The sequence below is a fragment of the Cervus elaphus genome, chromosome 24 (genome assembly GCF_910594005.1).
Source record: "Cervus elaphus chromosome 24, mCerEla1.1, whole genome shotgun sequence".
NCBI classification, from domain to species: domain Eukaryota; kingdom Metazoa; phylum Chordata; class Mammalia; order Artiodactyla; family Cervidae; genus Cervus; species Cervus elaphus.
The window spans coordinates 12,678,383-12,701,356 of NC_057838.1; the positions used below are offsets into that span (position 1 = coordinate 12,678,383).

At 37.1% G+C, this 22,974-nt stretch overlaps 1 protein-coding gene across 1 annotated transcript; it reads left to right on the plus strand.

Annotated features, from left to right (window-relative positions):
- Positions 1-300: 300 nt before the first annotated feature.
- On the plus strand, positions 301-21,896 carry LOC122683019 (olfactory receptor 5M9-like). Its single transcript, XM_043886491.1, is given in 3 exon segments — positions 301-564; positions 566-898; positions 20,961-21,896. Coding segments are annotated over 3 exon segments (1,533 nt in total).
- Positions 21,897-22,974: the final 1,078 nt, after the last annotated feature.

Here is a 22,974-nt window from a genome sequence, read left to right on the forward strand (position 1 = left end):
TATCTGGGGATCAAACTCTCGCCCCTTGCATTGTAGGGCCATTGGATTCCCAGGGAAGTCTCTTAGGTTACTTTTTTTTAAAAATTAATTTACTTATTTTAATTGGAGGCTAATTACTTTACAACATTGTACTGGTTTTTGCCATACACTGACATGAATCAGCCATTTATACGACATGTATTTAGAAGTTTGAGAGAGGCAGGCATCAGATGACACCATGTGAGTAATGGAAAAAAGACAAAGGACCAATTAATTTTTATTTCCTTTATTTTAGAAATCAATGGAAGCTGAGCAAACACAATGCTAAAGGAAAACTACACAGATGTGACTGAGTTTATCCTCCTGGGACTGACAGATCGAGCTGACTTGCAGCCTGTCCTTTTTGTGGTCTTCCTAGTCATCTACCTGATCACAGTCATTTGCAACATGAGCATGATTTTGTTCATCAGAACTGACTCAAAGCTTCAGACTCCAATGTACTTCTTCCTCAGTCACCTTTCCTTTGTAGATCTCTGTTACGCCACCATTGTCACTCCTCAGATGCTGGTCAATCTCTCATCTAAGAAAAAAAACCATTTCCTTCCTTGGTTGCTTTATACAGTTTGACTTTTTCATTTCCTTGAGGCTCACAGATAGCTATACGCTCAAAGCAATGGCTTATGACTGTTACACGGCCATCTGCAAACCCTTGTTATATGGCACCAAAATGTCCCGAGGTGTCTGCCTCTCTATCGTTGCTGCTCCTTATACTTACGGCTTTGCAAATGGTCTTACCCAGACCATCCTGATGCTCTGCCTCTCCTGTGGACCCAACGAAATCAACCACTTTTACTGTGCGGACCCACCTCTCCTAGTCCCAGCCTGCTCAGATACTTATGCCAATGAAACTGCCATCTTCGTGGTGGCTGGTTCCAACCTCGTGTTTTCTCTCACCATCATCCTCATCTCCTACATTGTCACCTTCACAGGCATTCTACAAGTGCATTCTCCAGAAGGGAGGTGCAAGTCCTTCTCCACCTGTGGGTCTCATCTGACAGTTGTCACTATGTTTTATAGGACACTGTTCTGGATGTATCTAAGGTCACCTTCTGAGGCATCTGTAGAGCAGGCCAAAATTGCAGCTGTTTTTTATCTTTGTGAGTCCTATGCTAAACCCTTTGACCTACAGCCTTTGGAACAAAGATGTTAAAAGAGCAATAAGGAAAGTGTTTCAAGAGAAATTATTTGTCAAATCGAGTACACGTTTAGTCAGAGGTATGTAATATAATTGTTTTCTCTGACCAATCAGAGAAAATGTTCAACTAATAAGTCACTTTTTCTCATTGACTTGTCTTTTTCTTTTGTAATTCAGCTATGAGACTTGAAAGAATTTGTCCAGTCATTAGCTTGTGTTACTTTACTGTATTTAATATGACTACCACCTTGAATGGAGAGGGAAATGGCAACCCACTCCAATATTGTTGCCCGGAGAATCGCATGGACAGAGAAGCCTGGCAGGCTACAGTCCATGGGGTCTCAAGAGTTTGCCAGGACTTAATGACTAAACCACCACCACCCACCATGCTGAAATCAATAAAGCACTGCTATTGTTCTGTAAAATTAATAAACGTCAGATAATTCTACCCATAGTACTCATAATGGTAGAAATTTATGAAAGACAGATTTACCAAAGGATGCTAAGGCAATGACAATGTGTTTGATTTGGAGGGCTTAATAATTTGCAAACTATTTACCAAAACCTGTCAACCATATCAGGAAGAAAGGTTTTTCTTTCTTTGCTTCTTTTGGTTGGTTTTTCCTTTGTTCACCTTATATATCAGTGAAGATCATTGAGTATCTTAAATTATTATTCTAAGAAATACATGTAGATATTAGTACTGGTGTAATGGAATCCTCATTCATAAAACTTTTGAGAGAAATGCCAAAATTTACTTTAGATTTCTCAAAACTTATTTATTTTTATTTTTGTTTGTTTGTTTTACCAATATGCTTTCCACTTTAAAATGATACTGTGTTTTGATTTAGTATTTTTTTTATTATGAACTATTAACAGCTCACAGCCAGAAGTAGAAAATAATGCAAAGAGCAGTTGACTATGCATAACTTATCATCAGTAAGTATTCACACAATGACACTTTTGTTTAGGATTTTCACACATCTCCATGTCATGGACCCCACTGCTCACCTTTGGCATCTCCTCCTGAGGCATATAAGTTGGGTCTTATGGTGCTGGAAAACACTCAGAAGAGATGGCAATTGAGCAGAACATGGTTCTATTTGGCCAAGTTAGTTGATTTTTCTGCTTTATTCAGATCTTCAGTATCCTCACACATGTTTATTATTTCATACATAAAACACGAGAGAGAAGTTTGTGAAGTTTTCTTTCTTTTCATAATTATTTAAATATTGAATTTATATTATTATATTATGTCAAGTAATAAACTAGTATTATTCCTCATATCATTTATAGTTTCTATCCCATCTCTGATACTTAAAATCTAAAAGTTGCTTCTGATAATCATAAATCTTCAGCAGCACTTTTTACTGTTTTCAGTTGGTGCTTATTTATTTATATATTTACACTTTTTAAAATTAATTTATAATTGATTTATAATTTATAAGTTTCAAGTGTATGACACAGGGATTCACAATTTTTAGAACTGATAGGAGGCTTCCCCATTAGCTCAACAATAAAGAAGGCCTGCAGTGCAGGCGACTCAGAAGATTCCAATCTGAGCTCTATCTAGTCAGGAATATGTCGTGGGGGAGGTATTGTTAAAAAAGCAAAAAGGAGAGTGACTCAAGAGAAATTATTTGCCAAATAGGATAGATATTTTAGTCACTCGTATATCACATATCCATATTCTCTTGTCAATTAGTGAGTACTTTAAATTAAATCATTTTGGCTATAGACTATTGCTTTTCTTTCTGTAATTCACATATTAGACCTGGAAAAATGTTTTCAAATAGTTAGTTGTGACTCAATATATTAAACAAATACCATGTATAAATTAAAACACAAGATCAAACATCATTGCCAGTGCTCTATAAAACTAATAAAGGGCAGATTATTATGTCCACATTACCTATAAAGGTACACAGTTTTATCAGATAGAATTACAAAATTATGCTAAGGCAATGGCATTTTGTTAGATTTCTAGGGCTTACTGGTTTCCAATAAGTTTTTCCAGGAACTTGTCAACAATGCATGTGTATTGTCTGTTGGTATTTTTCTTTTGTTTTCTTTTATCCAAATTATATAAGAATGAAGATCTTTGGGAGTCTCAGGTTATTACTCTAAGACACACCTTTAGAATTCTCATTCATGAGATTTTTGATGTAAATGTCATATATCCTATAGAATACTTTTATTATTCTGTTAATGTTTTAAAACAATTTATATCCCTGTCATAAAACTAGTCTTGTGGTTTCACTTTTTTTGTTATGAACTATTTCGAATACACAGCCAAAATATAAACTAATATAAAAACCCCAGTTTCAGTAACTAACAGGCAATATCTTCACGCAATGCAACATTTTTCTTTTTAATTTTTATTTTATACGGGAACAGAGTTGATTAACAATGTTCTGATAATTTCAGGTGTACAACAAAGGGACACAGTTATACATATACATGTAACTCCTTTTTTCAAATTGTTTTCCCACTTAGATTATTACAGAGTATTGAACAGTGCTTCCTAGGCTCTTTTTGTTTCATATATTTAAGAAACTCAGATACTGCACCTCTCCATGTCATGGACCCTACTGCCCATCTTTGGCATCTCCTTCTGAGATACATGTGGGGGAAAGATACGATGCTGAAAGTCCTTACAGGAGATGGGAACTGAGCAGAGCAGGGTCCTATTACATCCATCTAGTGCAATTTATTCTTTAAGATCTTCCAGAGCCTTAAAAATGTTTGAATTTTCTTATGCAAAGATGGAGAAAGATGATGTGGATTTGCAAATTTTTTTTGTATTTTTTAAATATATTGAGGCTGTATGATTAGGTTTAGTCAAGTACTGAACTAGTGTTATTCATTTTATCATTTATGGTTTCTATCCCTTCTATGATGTATAAAGTCTGAAAGTCTGATATTCACATATATTGGGCAGTATTTTTTATTGATTTTAGTTGGTTATGCCTATTATGTATATTTCAAAACTTTTATTTTCAGGTCCTGAGTCCTTTTAATCATAGTGATCTTATTTTATTGTGGAGGTTGGCACTTTTGATTATTTTCTAACAACTTAATTTGTGCTTTTCACAAATCTTTATGTGTTTTTTCCGCCTTTACCTACTGTGAATTAAATCATATTTTTAAGTTTCTATTCTTTTTGCTCTTTATCTATGACACATTATTTTATCTATGACACATTCTTTTATATATTTTTAATAAATTCCTATAAACTGTATATGCATACTTGTCTTAACTTAGTCTTCATTAATCAGTACATCTACTTTGCTAATTAAATAGTAAATGAACTGAAAATATTTTAATTGTGAATACATCCTGCTTCTGACTTATAAATGGTCATTTACAGGTATAGAATACATCACTAATAATAAATTATTTAATAATGAAGTTTAAATATTATCTATATTGTATTTGATTGCAATTATAATTATATTAAATATTAATTGATATCAATATTCCTTTAATTTTAGTGACAATTATAAATGTACCACTCACAATTCTTTTTGCTCCCACTCTTAATTTACAGTTTAGTTTTCTTCTCTGTGTTATAAACACTTACTTAGTTCTCTTTAGTGAAAGTACCTCCTTATTCACTTATCTGAGAATATCACTTGTGAGTTCTCAAAGAAGCATTCATTTGGGTATGAATGTAGAAAGACAGAAACTTGCTTTCAGTACTTAAAATATTTTATTTTCCAGTTTCTTTTAGTTTGGTTATACAGATAGATGTACCACCAGATTATTTGCTATTTCTCTGTGAGTAAAATTTTATCTTTAATAATTTGCTATTTTTCAGTTTCATTGTGGGGATTTAGTTATATTCATCCTTTTATATTTCCAGTGCTTCCTTGGCTGATCTCTTAAAGTCATATCCTTTTAGGATATGTTCTCAAAATATCATATAATTAAATTCATAGAAATTTGGCAACTGCTCTATACAGTCAGCAAAAACAAGACTGGGAGCTGACTGTGGCTCAGATCATGAACTCCTTATTGCCAAACTCAGATTTAAACTGAAGAAAGTAGGGAAAACCACTAGACCATTCAGGTATAACCTAAATCAAATCCTTTATGACTATACAGTGGAAGTGAGAAATAGATTTAAGGGACTAGATCTGATAGACAGAGAACCTGATGAACTATGGATGAAGCTTCGTGACATTTTACAGGAGACAGGGATCAAGACCATCCACATGGAAAAGAAATGCAAAAAGGCAAAATGGTTTTCTGAGGCGGCTTTACAAATAGCGGTGAAATGAAGAGAAGCGAAAAGCAAAGGAGAAAAGGAAAGATATTCCCATTTGAATGCAGAGTTCCAAAGAATAGCCAGGAGAGATAAGAAAGCCTTCCTTAACGATCAATGCAAAGAAATAGAGGAAAACCACAAAATAGGAAAGACTAGAGATCTCTTCAAGAAAATTAGAGATACCAAGGGAACATTTCAGGAGAAGATGGGTTTGATAAAGGACAGAAATGGTATGGACCTAACAGAAGCAGATATTAAGAAGAAGTGGTAAGAATACACAGAAGAACTGAACAAAAAAGATCTTCATGAACCAGAAAATCACAACGGTGTGATCACTCATCTAGAGGCCTGGTGTGCTGTGATTCATGGGGTCGCAAACTTGTTGAGAACCTGTTCATGATGTGCTTTTTCTCTCATTCACTTCCATGAATTAATTGGGCAATACAATGACATAGTATAATGAATTAGACTTAAAGCATATTAATATTTTCAGCTCTGCCACTTAACACCTATAATCTGTGGCAGTCATTTAATGGCTCTTTGCTTCAGGTTCTCCCAAGTACAAATCTGAGACAGTAATACCATGTATCTCAGTTGTTCCAATGGCCATTGAGGTAATATCTGTAAATATCTGGGGTGAAAGACCTGTGAAATGCATGCTGATTACTGTTTGGCATATAAGCAACACTATACATGGATTGTCTATTAATCTACCTTCTAATGTTTTTGCAAATTATCCTCTATGTTTGGTCTTCCACTAGTATCACTTGTCATTCTAACACCCACACTAAGCTTAATAAATTCTTAAGTCATCCAGTGGGTTTTTTTTTTTTTTTCTGCTTTAAAAATGCAAAATAAAAACCGTTTTAGCTACCATCTCTTCCTCTCTCTTTCAGTCAGTTCAGTTCAGTTCAGTCACTCAGTCGTGTCCGACTCTTTGCAACCCCATGAATCGCAGCACGCCAGGCCTCCCTGTCCATCACCAACTCCCCGAGTTTACTCAAACCCATGCCCATCAAGTCAGTGATGCCATCCAGCCATCTCACCCTCTGTCGTCCCCTTCTCCTCCTGCCCCCAATCCCTCCCAGCATCAGGGTCTTTTCCAATGAGTCAACTCTTCTCATGAGGTGACCAAAGTATTGGAGTTTCAGCTTCAGCATCAGTCCTTCCAGTGAACACCCAGGACTGATCTCCTTTAGGATGGACTGGTTGGATCTCCTTGCAGTCCAAGGGACTCTCAAGAGTCTTCTCCTACACCACAGTTCAAAAGCATCGATTTTTCGGCACTCAACTTTCTTCACAGTCCAACTCTCACATCCATACATGACCATTGGAAAAACAATAGCCTTGACCAGATGGACCTTTGTTGACAAAGTAATGTCTCTGCTTTTTAATATGCTATCTAGGTTGGTCATAACTTTCCTTCCAAGGAGTAAGCATCTTTTAATTTCATAGCTGCAGTCACCATCTGCAGTGATTTTGGAGCCCAGAAAAATAAAGTCTGACACTGTTTCCACTGTCTCCCCATCTATTTCCCATGAAGTGATGGGACCAGATGCCATGATCTTAGTTTTCTGAATGTTGAGCTTTAAGCCAACTTTTTCACTCTCCTCTTTCACTTTCGTCAAGAGGCTTTTTAGTTCCTCTCTGCCATAAGGGTGGTGTCATCTGCATATCTGAGGTTATTGCTATTTCTCCCGGCAATCTTGATTCCACCTTGTACTTCTTCCAGCCCAGCGTTTCTCATGATGTACTCTGCATATAAATTAAATAAGCAGGGTGACAATATACAGCCTTAACATACTCCTTTTCCTATTTGGAACCAGTCTGTTGTTCCATGTCCAGTTCTAACCGTTGCTTCCTGACCTGCATACAGGTTTCTTAAGACGCAGGTCAGGTGGTCTGGTATTCCCATCTCTTTCAGAATTTTCAACAGTTTATTGTGATCCCCACAGTCGAAGGCTTTGTCAATAAAGCAGAAATAGATGATTTTCTGGAACTCTCTTGCTTTTTCAATGATCCAGTTGATATTGGCAATTTGATCTCTGGTTCCTCTGCCTTTTCTAAAACCAGCTGGAACATCTGGAAGTTCACGGTTCACGCACTGATGAAACCTGGCTTGGAGAATTTTGAGCATTACTTTACTAACGTGTGAGATGAGGGCAATTGTGCAGTAGTTTCAGCATTCTTTGGGATTGCCTTTCTTAGGGATTGGAATGAAAACTGACCTTTTCCAGCCCTTTGGCCACTGCTGAGTTTTCCAAATTTGCTGGCATATTGAGTGTAGCACTTTCCCAGCATCATCTTTCAGGATTTGAAATAGCTCAACTGGAATCCCATCACCTCCACTAGCTTTCTTTGTAGTGATGCTTCCTAAGGCCCACTTGACTTCACATTCCAGGATACAAAGATATATTCAAAAAACCGAGTAACATGTCACATATCTTCAAATTCGATGGTGATTAGGGAAATGAAAATTAGAACTATAAAATATTTGTCCTTACACACAAACCTAGCATACAAAAAATTTTTATAAACAACTTGTAATATTAATATTGGTAAGACCATGGAACAAAAACTACTTAAATAGTGCTAATGGGAATGTAATTCATATAACCAGTTTGTGAAACTATTTGTCAGTTTAAGCAGAATATATACCTAATCTGTAAACCAGCAATACTATCCAAAATTTTATCAAGCAGAAGTGCATGGATATATATTCATATAGAGACAGGAACAAGAATGTATTTTGTAATAGCCACATCAGGAAGCACTCTAGATAGTCTCAAAAATAGGAAGAATACATAAGTTTAGGTACAGTCACATAATGGATACTATGTTGCTGCTGTTCAGCCACTCAGTCGTGTCTGACTCTTTGTGACCCCCTGGACAGCAGCAGACCAGGCGTCCTTGTCCTTCACTATCTCCTGGAGTTTGCTCAAATTCATGTCTGTTAAGTTGGTGACCAACTTAACAAAGTAGCCAAAGTATTGGAATTTCAGCCTTAGCAACTGTCCTCTCAGTGAATATTCAGGGTTGATTTCCTATAGGATTGACTGATTTGATCTCCTTGCAGTCCAAAAGACTCTCAGGAGTCTTCTCTAGCACCACAATTTGAAAGTATCAGTTCTTGGGTGCTCATCCTTCTTTGTAGTCCAATTCTCAAATCCATACATGACTACTAAAAAAATAAACCAATAAATAATAACAACAACAAAAAAAGCATAAAAGCATAGCTTTGACTATACAGACCTCTCTCAGCCAAACGATATCTCTTCTTTTTAATATGCTATCTAGATTTGCCATAGCTTTCTTTCCAAGGAGCCTCTTTCAATTTCATGGCGGCAGTCACCATCCACAGTGATATTAGAGCCCAAAAAAATATAATCTGCCACTGCTTCCAATTTTTCCCCTTCTATTGGCCATGAAGTATGGGACATCCCATGTAGCGCTAGTAGTAAAGAGCCTGCCTACCAATGCAGGAGACATACAGGATACAAAAGATCCTGGTTCGATCCCTGAGTCAGGAAGATCCCTTGGAGGAGGGCATGGCAACCCACTCCAGTATTCTTGCCAGGAGAATCCCCATAGACAGAGAAGCCTGGCATGCTACAGTCCATGGGGTCACAAAGAGTAGGACATGACTGAAGTGAGTCGGCATGCATGAACAATGGAACTGATGTCATGATCTTAGTGTTTTGAATATTGAGTTTCAAGCCAGCTTTTTCACTCTCTTCTTTCACCCTAATCAAGATCCTCTTTAGTTCCTCTTCACTTTCAGCCATTAGAGAGGTATCATCTGCATATCTGAGGTTGTTAATATTTCTCCTAACAATCTTGATTCCAGCTTGTTACTCACCCAGCTCAGCATTTCTTATGATGTATTCTGTATATGTTAAATAAACAGGTTGACAACATACAGCCTTGACATATTCCTTTCCAAATTTTGAACCAGTCTGTTATTCCATGTCCAGTTTTAACTGTTGCTTCTTGACCAACATACAAGTTTCTCAGAAGACAGCTAAGGTGGTCTGGTACTCCTATCTCTTTACGTTTCTCTACAGTTTGTTGTGATCCACACAGTCAAAGGTTTTAGTGTAATCAGTGAAGCAGATTTTTTTTTTGGAACATCTCTGCTTTCTCCGTGATTCAATGAATGCTGGCAATTTGATCTCTACACTTACAGTAATAAAAGAACAATTGCTATTCAGATGTAAGGGCTTTAAGTGATTAGGTCATGGAGGCTTTGCTTTGCTCTCATGAACTGAATTAGTGCCTGCACATGCTTAGTCATGTCTGACTCTGTGACCCCATGGAAATTTATGTTTTGTGCACATTTTGAATGTGTACTATAATGGTTTAAAATATATTAAAAATGATACTCTTCAAAGAAGCAAAGCTTCCTTTGAATATGAAAGCAGTCTCTTTGTCTACAGAAGGCAGAGCATATTAGTTTACAAGGGCTGCTATAACTAAGTACCACAGCCTGGGTGTCTTAAACAAAGGAGACTGATTTCTTTCTAGTTTGGAGGGTAGTAACTCAAGATCAAAGCATTAGTAGGGTTGGTTTCATGCTGAAGCTTCTATCTGGCTTATAGACGGCCGTCACCTCCTGTGTCTGTCACAGTCTTTCCTGTGTGAACTTTTGTGTCCTAATCTCCTTTCTTAAAAATGACACCAGTCATCTTGGGTTAGGATGCACTCATCTGAATTCATTACAATTTAATTTCCTCTTTAAAAACTATATCTACAGATTCAGCCATATTCAGAAGTATTGGGAGTCAAGATTTTGATATATGGATATTAAAGAAACTGTTCAACCCATAACCCAAAGTGAGATGGTAATAAGTTGTGGCACAAAGATATGATAGTTGTGTGGAAGAAATTGCATGAAATTTGATTAAGCAAATATTATGGGTAACAGAATATGGTATGAGTATCAATGGCAGACATCAATATTATGATGTGGACTTCCCAACCTATGAAGAAAAATATTGACAATGAATCGAAAAAAAGAAAAACACTAGAAAAGCAGTTGGGTCCTGTGGCAAATCAGAATTGTACCCATTTGTTATTTCTCCAGAGAATTCACTTAGTGTAAAATACTATCTAACAAAGTAGTTACTTAATACTCACCTATATGTGTAATCTCTTAGGGAAATGTATCAGTTGACAAATAATATAAATTCTGCCTGCATTATTCAGCAGAAGAGCCATGACATTCATATTCTTTCCAAAGATGGCTCTTTCTTCATAGGTATGTAGACTTCTATATTATACATTTATTTATTTATAACCATCAAAATTCTGCTTTCTTATTTAGACAATCATGTGCATTACCCAAACTAGATTTATGATTCAAAAATGAAAAAATAGAAAAAGGAAATACAATGACTAGAAAAGTGTGAAAAGTGTGGATATTTACTATTTTAAGTACTGTTACTTATAAAATTCATTGAATCATTTAGGTGGATGATAAGGAAAATGAAATATATTGAATGCCATTCTCTAGGATTCTTTACTTAATGACTAATAGCTAATATTATTGAGAACTAGCCAGTCCATGGGTGTACAAAGTGTCAGAAATGACTAAGCATGCACACATACACACAGACATGTATATAGAACAATATTTTTGGTATTGCATACTTTCTATTGTATAATCCTCAAAATAACCCTATCCATATAAGGAATCCATTTTGAGTAGAAAAAAAAGAAAATGATGAAGCCCAGAAATATTAAGAAACATTGTCCAGAGTGCTTGGATCAAAATTGCTAAAGCCAGAATGAGAATTCAACAAGCTGACTTCACAGCTCATGTTTTCACAAGTAAATTCTCCTCAGTTCAGTTCAGTTGCTCAGTCGTGTTTGACTCTTTGCGATCCCATGGACTGCAGCATGCCAGGCCTCCCTGTCCATCACCAATTCCCGGAGTCCACTCAAACTCATGTCCATTGAGTCGGTATCCAATCATCTCATCCTCTTTTGTCGACTTCTCTTCTCTCCTTCAATTTTTCCCAGCTTAAGGGTCTTTTCCAATGAGTCAGTTCTTTGCATCAGGTGGCCAAAGTATTGGAGTTTCAGCTTCAGCATCATTCCTTCCAATGAATATTCAGGACCGATTTCCTTTAGGATGTACTGGTTGGATCTCCTTGCAGTTCAAGGGACTCTCAAGAGTCTTCTCCAACACCACAGTTCAAAAGCATCAATTCTTCAGCATTCAAGCTTTCTTTATAGTCCAACTCTCACATCTATACATGACTACTGGAAAAACCATAGCCTTGACTAGATGGACCTTTGTTGGCAAAGTAATGTCTACTTTTTAATATGCTGTCTAGGTTGGTCATAACTTTCCTTCTGAGGAGTATGTGTCATTTAATTTCATAGTTGCAGTCACCATCTGCAGTGATTTTGGAGCCCCCCAAAAATAAAGTCAGCCACTGTTTCCCCATCTATTGGCCATGAAGTGATGGGACCAGATGCCATGATCTTAGCTTTCTGAACATTAAGCTTTAAGCAAACTTTTTCACTCTCCTCTTTCAATTTCATCAAGAGGCTCTTTAGTTCTTCTTCACTTTCTGCCATAAGGGTGGTGTCATCTGCATATCTGAGGTTATTGATATTTCTCCCAGCGATCTTGATTCCAGCTTGTGCTTCATCCAGCCCAGTGTTTCTCATGATGTACTCTGCATAGAAGTTAAATAAGCAGGGTGACAGTACACAGCCTTGACATACTCCTCTCAATCCTCTGCCTTTTCTAAATCCAGGTTGAACATATGGAAGTACTAGATTCACGTACTATTGAAGCCTGGCTTAGAGGATTTTGAGCATTACTTTGCTAGTGTGTGAGAGGAGTGCAACTGTGCGGTAGTTTGAACATTCTTTGCTGTTGCCTTTCTTTGGGACTGGAATGAAATTGACTTTTCCAGTCCTGTGGCCATTGCTGAGTTTTCCAAATTTGCTGACATGTTGAGTGCAGCACTTTCACAGTATCATCTCTGAGCATTTGAAATTGCTCAACAGGAATTCCATTGCCTCCACTAGCTTTGTTCTTAGTGATGCTTCCTAAGGCCCACTTGACTTTGCATTCCAGGAAGTCTGGCTCTAGGTGAGCAATCACACCATCGTGATTATCTGGGTTGTGAAGATCTTTTTTGTACAGTTCTTCTGTGTATTCTTTTTTTTTTCCTTCTGTGTATTCTTGCCACCTCTTCTTAATATCTTCTGCTTCTGTTAGGTCCATACAATTTCTGTCCTTTATTGAGTCCATCTTTGCATGAAATGTTCCCTTGGTATCTCTGATTTTCTTGAAGAGATCTCTAGTCTTTCCCACTCTGTTGTTTTTCTCTATTTCTTTGCAGTGATCACTGAGGAAGGCTTTCTTATCTCTCCTTGCTATTCTTTGGAATTCTGCATTCAAATGGGTATATCTTTTATCCTTTGCTTTTTGTTTCTCTTCTTTTATCAGCTATTTGTAAGGCCTTATCAGAAAACCATTTTGCCTTTTTGCACTTCTTCTTCTTGAGAATGTTCTTGATGCCTGTCTCCTGTACTATGTCATGAACCTCTGTCCATAGTTCTTCAGGCACTGTGTCTATCATATCTAATCCCTGACTCTATTTGTCACTTCCCCTGTATGATTGTAAGGGACTTGACTTAGTTCATACCTGAATAGTCTAGTGGTTTTCCCTACTTCAATTTAAGTCTGAATTTAGCAAGTGAATTTGAATTTGGCAAGTGGATTTGGATAATCTTTGTTACCTTTTTTTTTTTTTTTTCCCCCCAAAAGTGAACCACTTTCTCTACTCTTTTCAGAGTTGTTTCAGTGTTGCATGAAGGATGATAATGTCAAGGTCATTGGTTAAGTAACCATGGTTACATGGTTTTATAACCATGAAATGGTTGAAATTCAGGGTGGTTTTGTAACATATTTTAAAAAATGGATCTCATTCATACATTTATTTATATATCTATCAACTTTGTTATAGTTACGCATCTCTAGTATAAAATGTATTTAACATTCACTCTCTTCCTTGCTGTCTCCCTCTAACACACACACATACAGGCACACTCACACACACAATGCTTTCTTGTTTTAAATTTCCTTTTTCTCTAGGGAGTGCAGGTTAAGTTATAATAACATGGTGCCAGTGAGTTTGCCTGATGCAGTCTCTCCATAAAAGGGGAGAAGGAACTAAGGAATCTGGGGTCCTTGGGCACTGAGGAATACAGGAAAGCTTTGCCTAATTATTATTCTGTCCATGATTTTCCAGCCAAGTTGAGGTAGTACAAATAAGAGTTTATGAACAATTTTGGCTTCCATTCAGATTCTTTAAACTGCTAGATATCTTTAATGTCTGAGCTACTAGGGAAGTACCAGCAATACTGGAGAGGATAGCCATTCCTTTCTCCAGAGGGTCTTCAGGACCCAGGGATCAAACCTGGGTCTCTTGCATTGTAGGCAGACTCTTTTCCATCTGAGCCACCAAGGAAGCCCCTACTATCTATACTTTGTGGAAAAACAGAACCTCAGAATTATTTTACATATGCTTTTCTTTTACCCTTCAACACAGAGATAATACTGATCACAATCACAAATAGGTGGTGAGATCTTACTTGTGAACTGTTAATAGGTGAACCTACACAAGTCATTTCAATTTTTTGACTGCTTCATCAGAGACAGGCATTATGCTAAGAATTTCCCAATGTTATCTGTGATCCCCACACCTCACTGAGACAGCAGTTTCCTTTTCCTACAGATGAGCTTTGAAACTGAGAATCCTTACTTTTCCAAAGACAGGTAGTTAATAATGGTGCAGAGTTAAGATTTTATTTCTGACCTAACTGACATCAAAGTTGATGCTCTACTGACTCCCAAAAGAGCCTCAGTTAACTGATAAATTGTTCTACTACAATCAACTTCTCCACCAATGACCTCTACTTGTACTCATTCTCCCTAGATGCTTCCATGGGATCTGTACTTCTGAGGCCCTGGGATCTCTTCAGCAGCCATGAGATACACAGAGTGTACATTGCTGTGATTTCCCTGAAAGATAATGATTACTAGAACTAAAGCATAATAGAAAAGAAAGTGACTGAGCAACATTGTATAATGCAAACCAAGGATGCTTTCCTGAGGCGCAAGGTGTTTTCCTGAGGCCGATATTATACCATGTGAAGATGGGAGAGACTATACCATGGTATTAAGGATATTGGTCACTGATGTTATCATAAGACATTCTTCTGATCAACCCTCCTTAACTTCCCTTACTCCTGAGATGTTTCTATAATTTTAATTATAATTTGTTTCATCATTATCTGGATAGTTCCTTGGGGAGATGCTCTCAATGTGTGCAGTGTTCAAGATTCTATTATAAATAGTGAGGAATTATCATTGTTTTTTGCTGCTGCTGAAGGTAGGTCTGCAAATTTTATACTCTGCAATAGAGATTAATGCAATTATATCTTTTATTTTTATCCCCTTTTTGAAGAGGAGACTAAGACCTTACTTGTGGACCTATTTGTTATCACAGTGTTTTATTATCTGGAATTATATACTTGGAGAATATTACTATTTTTATTAATAGTTGATATAAAAATTCATAAGAATATCTTGCTATCATAGGGACTTACAAGAGTTTTTGCTCTTCAGGTTTTGCCTTTTATGTCTTCTCTACAAAGATCATTGATTTTCACATTGTGTTTTAAAATGTATCTGAGTGGAATTGAAGGTATTGCATCATTGGGAATGATTGTTATTGTTCAGTCACTAAGTTGTGTCCTACTCTTTGCCATCCCATGGACTGTAGCATGCCACATTTCCCTCTCTTTCACTATATTGGACAAATAATTATACCTTTGCCATATTGTGTGTGTGTGTGTGTGTGTGTGTGTGTGTGTGCACGCGTGTAAAATTCCTGAAAAGTTAATGAAAGTGATTTTTTAAAATTTCTAAATTATACATTCTATATGCTTAATTGCTTTAAAAGATGTTGCACAGTTATATAATAAAGTGGTTCTCTATAAGAAGCTACTTCAGTCATCCAACCCTAGGACTATGGGATCACCTAACCTTGAGAGGTGTAGATAAACAGTGGTCCAAGAACTCTGTTTTTTTAGGCTCTAGGGCAATGCCAAGCTCTTCTGGTTCATCAAGCATGAATTATCAAAGGATAACTTTTTCTCTTTTTTGGATGATAATCAAACTGAATTTTAAACGTAGAGAAATAGAATATTAGAAAAAGTTATCAAAGAGGCAGCAGTGATATAAAGTTATTGAGTGTAACCTGAGAGTCCAGTTAATTGCTTTGCATTTCCGTCTGGCAATTTGCAGATGTCTGATCCAAGGAAAGCCTCTTTATCTGTCAGTGCTTCAGTTTTCTCGTTTTTTAGAAAGATACACTAATTAGAACCTCTCTCATGGGACCTTTGTTTATAAAAGATTGTATAAGGATTCAACAAAAGTTAGCTATTCTCTTACCTTAAAGTTGAGACTGCTGCCACTAGAAAAAAAATTAATAGACATTTTATTAGTTATGGACACAGTAATGCAGTCTATAAAGCTGATCTGGAGATCAGGATGCTTAAAAATTGTGTGTGATTATCTCCAAATGTCTACAATATATAATAAACTAATACAGTCAGTTTGAAGTGTTCTAAGATGAATGAGACACACTCTACTATCACAGAGCTGAATATGATTGTGAAAAGTGGAAGAAAACCCACATATCACACAGGAAGAGAAGTTGGAGAAGTAGTATTACTTTATGTTTCTTAGGTGCCTTGATGATTTTTTATATATTTTATATTTAGTTGCTGTTGTTATTCAGTCACTAAGTCGTATTCGGCTATTTGAGGCTCCATGGACCGCAGCACGCCAGGCTCCTCTGTCCTTCACTATCTCCCACAGTTTGCTAAGGCTCATGTCCACTGAGTTGGTGGTACTATCTAACCATCTCATCCTCTTAGAATTAGTAGAACCAATAATCCAAATCAAACTCTGTTAATTAGTTAATTATGGGTTCACCAAGTAGAGTCAAGAGTTTTTATATATGAAAATTCTTGGTCTTAGCTCTATCTCCCAGTCAAAATCATCAACTCAAATCTGGGTTAGCAGCCAGATTAGCAGCCACACTTAGCAGCCAGAAGATCTACAATCATGAAAATATAGGGTACAGGTGAACCCAGACCAGAACTGAAATATGACTGCCTATGTTATGTGCCCAAATCATTTTCTCTATGGTGCACTTAATTCCCATATGAATGATTTCAGGGGTAGGAAAATAGTTCACAGATATTAATCAAATTCCAAATTGTGAGTTGCTACCCTTTTCCAACAACACAAGAGAAGACTCTACACATGGACATCACCAGATGGTCAACACTGAAATCAGATTGATTATATTTTTTGCAGCCAAAGATGGAGAAGCTCTATACAGTCAGCAAAAACAAGACCGGGAGCTGACTGTGGCTCAGATCATGAACTCCTTGTTGCCAAATTCCCGACTTAAACTGAAGAAAGCGGGGAAAACCACTAGAGCACTCAGGTATGACCTAAATCAAACCCCTTATGATTATACAGTGGAAGTGAGAAATATATTTAAGGGACTAGAACTGATAGAGTGTCCGATGAACTATGGATGGAGGTTCGTGACATTGTAAAAGAGACAGGGATCAAGATCATCCCCAAGAAAAAGAAATGTAAAAAAGCAAAATGGCTGTCTGAGGAGGGCTTACAAATAGCTGTGAAAAGAAGAGAAACAAAAAGCAAAGGAGAAAAGATATACCCATTTGAATGCAGAGTTCCAAAGAATAGCAAGGAGAGATAAGAAAGCCTTCCTCAGCGATCAATGCAAAGAAAATAGAGGAAAACAATAGAACAGGAAAGACTAGAGATCTCTTCAAGAAAATTAGAGATACTAAGGAATATTTCATGCAAAGATGGGCTCAATTAAGGACAGAAATTGTATGGACCTAACAGAAGCAGAAGATATTAAGAAGAGATGGCAAGAATACAGAGAAGAACTATACAAAAAAGATCTTCACAACCCAGATAATCGTGATTGTGTGATCACACAACTAGAGCCAGACATTCTGGAATGTGAAGTCAAGTGGGCCTTAGGAAGTATCACTATGAACAAAGGTATTGGAGGTGATGAAATTCCAGTTGAGCTATTTCAAATCCTGAAAGATGATGCTGTGAAAGTGCTGCACTCAATATGCCAGCAAATTTGGAAAACTCAGCAGTGGCTACAGGACTGGAAAAGGTCAATTTTCTTTCCAATCCTAAAGAAAGGCAATGTCAAAGAATGCTCAAACTACCACACAATTGCACTCATCTCACACGCTAGTAAAGTAATGCTCAAAATTCTCTAAGCCAGGCTTCAGCGATATGTGAACCATGAACTTCCAGATGTTCAAGCTGGTTTTAGAAAAGGCAGAGGAACCAGAGATCAAATTGCCAACATTTGCTGGATCATCAAAAAAGCAAGAGAGTTCCATAAAACCATCTATTTCTGCTTTATTGACTATGCCAGAGCCTTTGACTGTGTGGATGACAATAAACTGTGGACAATTCTGAAAGAGATGGGCATACCAGACCACCTGACCTGCCTCTTAAGAAACCTGTATGCCAGTCAGGAAGCAACAGTTAGAACTGGACATGGAACAACAGACTGGTTCCAAATAGGAAAAGGAGTACGTCAAGGCTGTATATTGTCACCCTGCTTATTTAACTTATATGCAGAGTACATCATAAGAAACACTGGGCTGGATGAAGCACAAGCTGAAATCAAGATTGCCCGGAGAAATATCAATAACCTCAGATATGCAGATGACACCACCCTTATGGCAGAAAGTGAAGAACTAAAAAGCCCTTGATGAAAGTGAAAGAGGAGAGTGAAAAAGTTTGCTTAAAGCTCAACATTCAGAAAACTAAGATCATGGCATCCGGTCCCATCACTTCATGGCAAACAGATGGGGAAACAGTGGCTAGCTTTACTTTGGGGGGCTCCCAAATCACTGCAGATGGTGATTGCAGCCATGAAATTAAAAGGTACTTACTCCTTGGAAGGAAAGTTATGACCAACCTAGACAGCATATTAAAAAGCAGAGACATTACTTTGTCAACAAAGGTCCATCTAGTCAAGGCTATGGTTTTACCAGTGGCAATGTACGGATGTGAGATTTGGACTGTAAAGAAAGCTGAGCACCAAGGAATTGATGCTTTTGAACTGTGGTGTTGGAGAAGACTCTTGAGAGTCCCTTGGACTGCAAGGAGATCTAACCAGTCCATCCTAAAGGAGATCAGTCCTGGGTATTCATTGTAAGGACTGATGCTGAAGCTCAAACTCCAGTTTTTTGAACACCTAATGCGAAGAGCTGACTTATTTGAAAAGACCCTGATGTTGGGAATGATTGAAGGCAGGAGAAGAAGGGGATGGCAGAGGATGAAATTGTTGCATGGCATCACCGACTCGATGGACATGAGTTTGGGTAAACTCTGGGATTTGGTGATGGACAGGGAGGCCTGGCATGCTGTGCTTCATGGGGTCACAAAGAGTTGGACACTACTGAGTGACTGAACTGAACTGAACTAGTTGGAGGGAGCCATGATACAATCATCAAGTTTATACACTTTTTAAAATAGTTCCACTTCTAACTTTTTGTATTTTCATTTTCCTCAATATTTTTACATAACTGGCTACTTGCCCATAACTGAAAAGTTTATCCTCTAAGAGATCTTTGACTACTCTGTGTGCATACTGCTGCTTCTTATTTCTGTTTATCAACATGTTCCATTTTTGTCTCATAGTAGTTACATTCCCTAAATTGTCTCTTTTGTATGTTTTTCATTCACTCACTTTCAAAAAGAATCAATCATGATACAAACCAGAATCTCACATAGCTTGTTCAATTTCATATTATAAAACTTAGACTACTTCTAGATATAATATAATAAATAATAAATATAATATAGCAAATATATTTGACATAAAATTGGTTTTGATGTCTGTAAATGAATTATCATAAGCAATTATAAGTACAGCCCATTTTATGTCATAATATTCTCTTCAAGCAGTATTATTATGGGGATCTTAAATTCCCAAGATGATGTTAATCCTACAGATGCATCTCTAAGTACTCAGAGCAATTTACCTCTCAGAAGACTTATCTGGGGAAGTGTATTAAATGGAGAAAATATTCCTTGTGGACATTTTCCTTGTAATGACATTGAATTTGAAAATAAATAATTAGATATATAATGGATTGTTGCTGAAAAGCAGTAGAATCTGAAGTAAGACAGTAATTTTAAAAACATGGCACCTGAATTTTATTTTATATATAAATAGAATTTATCTATTGATATAATTTTGATATGGTGATTGAACCACTTGCAGTTTACTTTTCTGAGATAACTGTTAAACTGATACAGTCTGTGTCATTAAATACCCCTTACCTCATCCTGCAAGCAGCAGTAATCAAGCAAGTGAAATATATAGCTAAATAAAATAAAACATGACTAGGATTTTCATAAGTTGAAAGTTTTTGATATCATATACTGGCATAATGTAGAAAAGTATGTCAGTGACTAGATTGTAAGCCCAAGGTTTGAGACAATCATCCCGTAAAATTGCGTAGATAAGAAGATATCTTCTGGACTTCCCTGGTGGCTCAGTGAATAAGAATCTGACTACCAATGTAGGGGACACAAGTTTGATCCCTGGTTGGAGGAAGATTCCACATGCCATGGAGCAACTAAGCCCAAGAGCCACAACTACTGAGCCTGCACTCTAGAAGCTGTGAGTCACAACTACTTAAGCCTGCTCACCTAGGGTCAGCGCTCCACAACAAGAGAAGCCACTGCAGGGAGAAGCCCACACACCCCAACCAAGAGGAGCCCAAGTGCAGACAAAATTAAATAAACAAACACATTTTAAAAGGTATCTTTCAAGTTATAGGGAAATGAGTAAGTTAATACTACATGTGTATTTGTATTAATATTGACAATGAGAGGCAACCATCATACACAAAAATAGTGTTCAATGGAATTTCAATGATTCACTCTCCTTACCTCCCTGTTCAGCACAAAGTGGTTTTCTGACCTTGGTTGAATATTTACATTTATGAGTCTCAAGTCTTTTCCTATAAGACAATACGTTGAAATGGATTTGGTCCTTCTCTGATGACTCTCAGTCTAGCTTTAGTTCTATTAGCCCTCTATGATGTTAATATCATTGAAATAATTTAGCAAAAATAAGTGTCTATTACTAGTAGTACATGAATGTAATTGTCTGTTTTAGAGTTAAGAAACTAATATTGCAATAATTACCTATAAGGCCTATTAAAGGAAATACATGTGATTATATAGTCTTAGACTGTGCAAAGTCTGCATTGATTTTTATAGTATTTGAACTAGAATACTGATAAAGATGACTCAAAATTTTCAAGAATAAAATAAATCCATTCATTTCTTTTCATTTGTCCATAGGCAATGTAGACTGGGTCTAAGTGAAGACAATGCCAAATTTCACAGATGTGACAGAATTTATTCTTCTGGGGTTAACCAGTCATCAGGAGCTTCAAGTTCTCTTTTTTGTGGTGTTTCTAGTAGTTTACATGATCACTCTGATAGGGAACATTGCTATTATTGTTTTGATCAGCATCAGCCCCCAGCTTCAGAGCCCCATGTACTTTTTCTTGAGTCATTTGTCTTTTGTGGATGTGTGGTTCTCTTCCAGTGTCACTCCGAAGATGCTGGAAAACTTAGTATCAGAGACAAAAACCATTTCCTATGTGGGGTGTTTGGTGCAGTGTTACTTCTTCATAGCCCTTGTCCACGTGGAAGTATATATCTTGGCTGTGATGGCCTTTGATCGCTACATGGCCATCTGCAACCCTCTGCTTTACGGCAGTAAAATGTCCAGGGCTGTCTGTGCTCGTCTCATCTCTGTGCCATACATATATGGATTCTCTGTCAGCCTGATCTGCACGCTGTGGACATACGGCCTGTACTTCTGCGGAAACGTTGAAATCAACCACTTCTATTGTGCTGACCCTCCTCTTATCAAGATTGCCTGTGGAGGGGTCCACGTTAAAGAATACACCATGATTGTTATTGCTGGGATTAATTTTACGTATTCCCTCTCAGTGGTTCTAGTTTCCTATACCCTCATCGTAGCGGCCGTGCTGCGCATGCGCTCTGCCGATGGCAGGAGGAAGGCGTTCTCCACGTGTGGGTCCCACCTGACGGCCGTTACCATGTTTTACGGGACTCTCATCTTCATGTACCTCAGGAGGCCCACTGAAGAGTCTGTGGAGCAGGGGAAGATGGTGGCTGTGTTTTACACCACAGTGATTCCCATGCTGAATCCCATGATCTACAGTTTGAGGAACAAAGATGTGAAAGAGGCGGCCAACAAAGCAATCGTCAAGGCAAACTTGAGGCAGTGAACCTGCAGGACATAATTCTGTGTATGCCACTTCTTGTTATAAATGTCCAGGCATATAAATTCCCCGTTTAAAACAGACTGCGTACAGGCAACACTTAAATATGCTAAGAGGTCCAGTCTAACACAGCGATGGTTTACCCCATGAATGGACTCTCAGGGCTAAGCCTCCTTTATCTACATGTGCAAACATACTAACGCTGACCTATTACTGTTAGTCACAGCGTGTGTAAAATTGTGCTAAGTGTACTCATCAGATAACTCGTTAATACATTTGGATAAGCACATGTTAATTTGTAGGTAACTTTGTAAGAGTTGAATATGATTTCTTAGGATATTTTGTATATACAATTGCTCTTCACTTGTTTTATAAGTAATATATAATTTCATGAGAAAAAATTAAGACTTCATCACTTTTCCATGAATATAAAAGTTGGTGGATCCTCATTTACCAAACAAGCTTTCAGTAACATTCATACATGCATGCGCTTTTGAAAACAAAAATGTATTTAGAATCTTCAACTAGTGTCATGAATCAATCATAAGGTTAGTTCTCAGTATGTATTGCTCTATTAACACTATTTGTGTTTCAAGCAATCTGTTGACTCACCATAATTCTACTCTTTGGTTTGAATTTTGGCTAGCTATTTTTCTCTTTATTAAATAGGTGAAAAATTTTGACTAAAGCCTATCATGTCCTTCTCATGGTTTAAAAAGATGAAGCAATATGGATTTTCGTCATTTAAAATCTAACTTTTGATCAGAAGAATGTCCTGTTAAACATTTGATTGCTATGATGAAGCTATTGTTTGATTCCAAATTCTTGTCACTAACATTACATTCTTAGGTCTGTGTTTAGCTGCTTAAGTCAAGCTTTTAATAACTAGAGTGGATCAACCAGGTAAGAATCTCTGTAAAACCAAATGCCATTGCACTAGACATGTGTAAAAATGTGATCAGCACAGCTCAAACTGGTATCCATTGGGATCTGATTACAAGTTTACTATTCAATTTATGTTGATTGGTGTCCACTTAATCTACCTTCATTCTTAATATAAGTGGAATATATTTTTTGTCCTTGT